General features: G+C 36.3%; 1 protein-coding gene across 1 annotated transcript in view; it reads right to left on the bottom strand.

Annotated features, from left to right (window-relative positions):
* LOC125029517 (dehydrogenase/reductase SDR family member 4-like) overlaps window positions 1-4,963 on the bottom strand; it is a 6,462-nt gene extending 1,499 nt beyond the window's left edge. Inside the window, exons 1-5 of the mRNA XM_047619454.1 lie at window positions 4,670-4,963; window positions 2,614-2,791; window positions 837-914; window positions 500-646; window positions 123-257 (exon numbers count right to left, since the gene is read on the bottom strand). Of these exons, the coding sequence (XP_047475410.1) occupies window positions 123-257; window positions 500-646; window positions 837-914; window positions 2,614-2,791; window positions 4,670-4,812 (681 nt within the window). The 5' untranslated portion in view covers window positions 4,813-4,963. The remainder of the gene's footprint in view (window positions 1-122; window positions 258-499; window positions 647-836; window positions 915-2,613; window positions 2,792-4,669) is intronic.
* Window positions 4,964-5,711: the final 748 nt, after the last annotated feature.

The following is a 5,711-nucleotide window of genomic DNA, read 5'->3' as shown; positions in this document are numbered from 1 at the left end:
AATATTTCCCTCTGATATAATGTAATATCACACACCAAAAAAAGAAAAAAGAAAATGCTGGTAAAATAAATAACTAAATAAACAAACACTGTAAGAACTTCAAAATCAAGGATGAGTCTTACCGCTGATGAAAATTTAGTTTTGACAATTCCTGGCGCTACACAATTTACACGTATATTGTCTGATGCAACCTGCTGAGCAACAGCCTTTGTCAGTCCCAAAAGAGCAGTTTTGCTTACACTGTATGCTCCAAGCAACTGAAAAGAGAGAAGTGAAATAAGAGGAAAAAAAGAAAAGAGTTGTAAATAGAGCCATTTATACAAAAACTACATCATGTAATTATTTGAATACAATAATATTTTGAACTTGGTAACTGAACATCAAAAAATAAGCAGACTGCAAAGTCGAGCATTTCCTAATAAATGAATTTAAGATATAGAAAATATACACAATGACTCACTACCAGTGAATGCAATAAGATCTCACAGAAAATTCTTACATTCATGGGATGGAAACCTGCAATGGATGACACATAAACAATAGCCCCTCCTTTCTGATTTTGCATGTGAGGGACAACCAACTGTGACAACTGAAGAGCATTTTTGACGTTCACTTCAAAGATTTTGTCCCATATTGCTTCTGGACACTGTAATGGAATGAACGTAAAAGCTATGTTATTTTGATAGTGAAAAGAGCAGTTATAATAGAAAATCATTGTTATGATAACGGCTACATTCTGAATATGAGAATGAGTCCAAAATAAAACTGAATGAATAAACTTGTCTGCATGAAAAAAACATTAATCTATATAAATTAATAATAGGGATAAAACTTACATCAAGGACACCTCCAACTGTAGGATTTACGGCTGCATTTGAAACCAGGATATCAATACCACCAAACTTTTCAACTGTCTGTGGGAAATGATAATTTGGTTGTGTTTTCACTTATTGTCAAATAGTATATAATGTCAAATACATACCAGTTATGAGTTTATTAAGAATTTATCTATATCAATTAATCTACCACTTATACAAACATCTGTTGATCACAGCATTTGTATAGTAATTAAGTGTTACTTAAAAAAATAAAAGATCTGTAGTAGTAGTTTCCAACCTCTTTACCACCAGGAATTTTTCTTGTGAATGGTCTTTCTATTCAACAAGCTTATTCTAATCACTAACATCAAACTTGTTTCCCATTCTCATATCATAATGAAATATGTGTGTAACTGTGTATGTAATTAAATAAATAGAAAAAAAAAAAAAAATGAAATTTGAGAGCCTACTTTTAACAGCCTTAATATGAGCAACTGCTTATTTTGAATTTGGCTCATGAACCCCTTAATGATAGTTATGATGATCTTACAGGCTCCAGGGACCACAGATTGGGAACCAGGAAATGCATGTTTACTCTAATGAAATTATAATTAAATGTACATATACAATGTTCTTTTTCTCTCTTTCAAATGGTATCAAAGAACTTATCTAGCACTTTTAAATAGATAAATAAAAGTGTGAAGTGATTAACTTCTCATTTAAAAAGAAGGAACTCAGTCCTGCTGTTAGCTATATTTTGTAACCAGAATTCCTTATCAGAATCTTCAATATGTTTCCTATGCATTATTTAAGATCTAATCATATCAAAATTGATGTAGGTCATATATTTATCACTTTAACATGAAAATACCATATTTATAGCTATATGAGGCTATCTATGCAGTAATGCCAGGGATGGCATGTATGTACATGACATGCTTACAGTGTGTCAAGTGTATAAATTTATACACAGACAGCTCCGCAAGTACTTAGTCACCACAGAGCCAATTACCAGTCCTACCTATCTTACCTCTTAACCCTTTTCCTTGATTTTTGGAAATAGTTTCCTTTTATATTGGTCTTAGCACATTAATATTATAATAACCATAATGTCAACAATAATAATAACAGCATTGATATTAAAAGCATAAAAAAAAAAAAGAGGAAAAATACAAAAACTCAAGGAAAGGCAAAATTAGGTGAGGCCATAGAGGTCTACCAACTGACTCCTTGGTAGATGAGCACTTGTGAAGTCATCTACGTATAAACACTTTTCACAACACAAAACTACAGTGGACAGTGCATGTTCCTGGTGGCACTGGGCTAAAAGTAAATACTTTATTAGTAACTCTAAAACAAATACAGTACAATAAAGACATTAATACACCTTAGAACTATATTAACAACTTCTTCAAAGATTCACATTATAATATGCTACAATGCTTTCAACTGAAATCTAAACAATTTGTTCCTCAAAATAGGACAAAAAATCCAAACATTTAATTTCAAGTCTGAAGCTCAATGAACTTCTAATTACCTAGTTACGGCATGGATGAGCACACTTTATAGATTACATTCTCCCAATAATAAATAGAAATAGAAATGGGATATAAATAAGTCTCCTGGATTTTCAGGCCATGACTGTGTAAGCTGATCACAAAGTCAGAGAAAGAGATCATGTGAAAATGATACAAGGGGTAATCAATATGCACCTGTGGTTTAAAAACGACTACAGGTAATCTACTTGACACTCTTTGATCAAATATTTGACGACAAGCTATGTATCCTAACTTACCTTTGATACGAGTGTCTCTCTATCATCTGCTTTTGCAACATGGCATGGTATACCAGCCACTGAGCACCCTATTCCTTCTAGTTCAGCAACAGCTTTATCTACATTTGCCTGTTTCCTGCTGCTAACCACCACATGTGCTCCATCCTCTCCAAGACGACGAGCTATTGCAAGACCAATTCTGCAAAAGCAAAAATTTTTGAGGAATTGTATTTGGGAAGAAGTATTCAATTCAAAACACAATTACTGTATTATGTTGATAGTTTAAGAGATCCTTAACTAAATTTACCGTAAATGTCTAGAAAAAAAAAAAACTATAGGTCCATAACCTAACAGATTCTTGCTTAAACACAGATTTGTGTCCACAGCTGGGGTGTAGAAGCTATGCTGTGTTGGATTTTAGATTGTTTCCCACCATAGCCACCATAATTACAAAAAATATACCCATTTTGAAAGCCACTGTGGGTGTCCTCTAAACATTTACAAATCTGAACAAGATAACACAAGGATCATAGGCCTTGTACCTCAATGCCTTTCCATGAATTTTGAGTATGTGATTTATGGCCATAATACTTGGAAAGATAGATTTATGACCGAATGCAGTGGGAAATAAACTTGGTGTGTGAATTATTACTATTTTGTCAGTTTTATTATAATACCAGTTATAAAAAAAAAATTCATACAAGCCTAGTTTGCCCATAGGCAAATATCCAAATTCTATCCATCATTCTTTTTCTCCTCTACTGCAAGGATCAATAGCATAATCATGATACATATTTCATCACATAGAGTGGCATCTGGTTTTGGCTTAAAAAGGCAGCCCATGAACAAGTAAAGCCCACTCACACATGAAAGTGATACATTTTTGGGTGCGATTTTTATGGGGGGTGACAATTGCCAGAGAATGTAACAAAATTAATTGACAGCACAAATGCATCAAGAATGCTGTGGTTTCTGCTCACAAGCCAATAAATCTCCACCACGTATATTCTGGCAAGATAGACTGTAGCTGGTACTTTATTTGATGGTATATCACCAGGAAGGCCTTCTAGCTCTAACACCTCAAAATATGCAAGCTAGCATTAGTTAACCATTGCTGGAGAGTGAAGAGGGTGGCTGCTGAACTGCTTGATGTGTAGTCTTGCTGATTTGGGCTCTTTGTTGTAGGGTTACACAAATTATTCTTTACTTCTAAGAATGTTAATTCTATGAACCATGTTTACATTACATATATTTTCCTCTATCTCAGAGTGGTCCTTCTGTAAGTATATAAATGTTTAACCAGTTATCTGTGACTGTTACTGATCCTTGTGGCCTCTACACCACATTACTTCCTGGTGATTCATCACACAGGGCAGGGGTTCTCAACCATTTTTGGCTGCGACCCCTACAAATTAATCCGATAGATTCGTGATCCACTTGCCCAGCAACAAAGTAGTAGCTATTATCAATATTACAAGAGAATTAGTGTGGAGTACATTATACAGCAAAGAAAGCATGCATACATAACATAGCCTTATGATGCTTTATCGACCACTACTGACAAGTACTAGGATGGATAGAAGAGGAGGAGGACATGGGGTTGCAGGATCATGCAATTCCTCCAAATTATTTAGTGACCCCTCAGGGGATCACTACCTCCACTTTGAGAACCTCTGATATAGGGAACTAGTCCAAGCTTTATCATTCCAGGATACAGCTTGATATTTGTTGATCACAGCCAGAATGTAGGTGTGGAGGCTATGGCAATTACTTGGACTTCAGTTAGTAGCCCATCCAACCACAGATCGGTGCAAGTTTCATGGGGGTTTAGATAAAACACAACCAATGTATTAACTAGAAAGAAGTCTCGGTTTAAAAGTCACTGCAGGAGTATTCTATACTTATCCTATTATAAAAATTGATTCTATGGCATGTTACAATTATTAATTAGAAAATAAAGCTAATTTTGATAATGAAGATCTGGAAAGAGCTTTTCACATAGAATGAAAATTAACAAGAAAAAAAAATGGACAAATAAGAAAACATAAAAGATCCCGCTGTATCCTTCATGATTTACCCATCAGTGGAAGCCGTGACAATCGCCACTTTGCCAGCCAGGGACCGCTGACTGGCGCAGGCCGTGGTGGTGATCATCCTGAGCCTCTGATGTGACGGCCGTAGCACACTCCGGAAGGCGCTGAGAACTCCTCCAGCAACCATTATCACCTCAGAGGCAGGCTTCTCCCTTTGCTTATATGTTCACCCGGTGACAAACCCCGATAGCGATCGTCCTTGGCCTCTGGATCAGCACCTTGGATGGTGACTTGTGTTTGTCGCGGTGGGGGCGGGGTTAGGGTGGTGGGGGTGATGGGGCGGGATTTGGCAGACGGGGAGGGGGAAGGCCAAGGGTTGGACTGGGTAGGAGGGCATGGGTCGGGAGGGATCTGGGTGGGAGGGGGTGCTGGAGGGATAGGGCTATTGGGAAGGGGGGCGGGGGTTGGTGTAAACATTGGCTCGTTCAGATATCAACTATTTTTCCATTATTGTTTTTACAATTGAAGTTTCGAGATAACATTTTTGGTTTAATCGTGTTGCAATTTTACAAAAAAAAAAAAAAAATGGTGTCACTTTAAGCTTCGAAGGACCAACACTAGCAACCAACACAAACAGTATAACATCCAAGACTTTAAGAAAACATTTAAGTAACATTTTCACAATATAATGGTAAATAGATTTTTCTTGAAGCGTCCTGTTTATCATTATTACTTTTTTCTACCTTTCTCATTAAAAGGCCTAAAAATGCTCGAACGCACGAACCTCCGCCAAGGATACGACACTATGATATATCTAATAACTAAAAATAAATTCAGCCAGTAATTTTGTCTAATATATGTAATCAATTATAAAGTTTCAAAATAAATATACATAAAGACTGCAATCTGAAATTTTCTTGGAAATGAAAGGCAAATGTTGAAAGAGTAGCGTGTTCGTCGTAATAGCAGTGTCGTGACCCTGGCCATACAACCTGGGTATGTCCTGAGTAACACGTGCGGAACCTGTCACCCCGATTAATACCCTCTAGTGACGGGATATTGCTGGATAAATCTATATGAAACGTA

Source organism: Penaeus chinensis, chromosome 10 (genome assembly GCF_019202785.1).
Source record: "Penaeus chinensis breed Huanghai No. 1 chromosome 10, ASM1920278v2, whole genome shotgun sequence".
Taxonomy (NCBI): Eukaryota; Metazoa; Arthropoda; class Malacostraca; order Decapoda; family Penaeidae; genus Penaeus; species Penaeus chinensis.
This window is presented reverse-complemented; position numbering and strand designations above follow the sequence as displayed.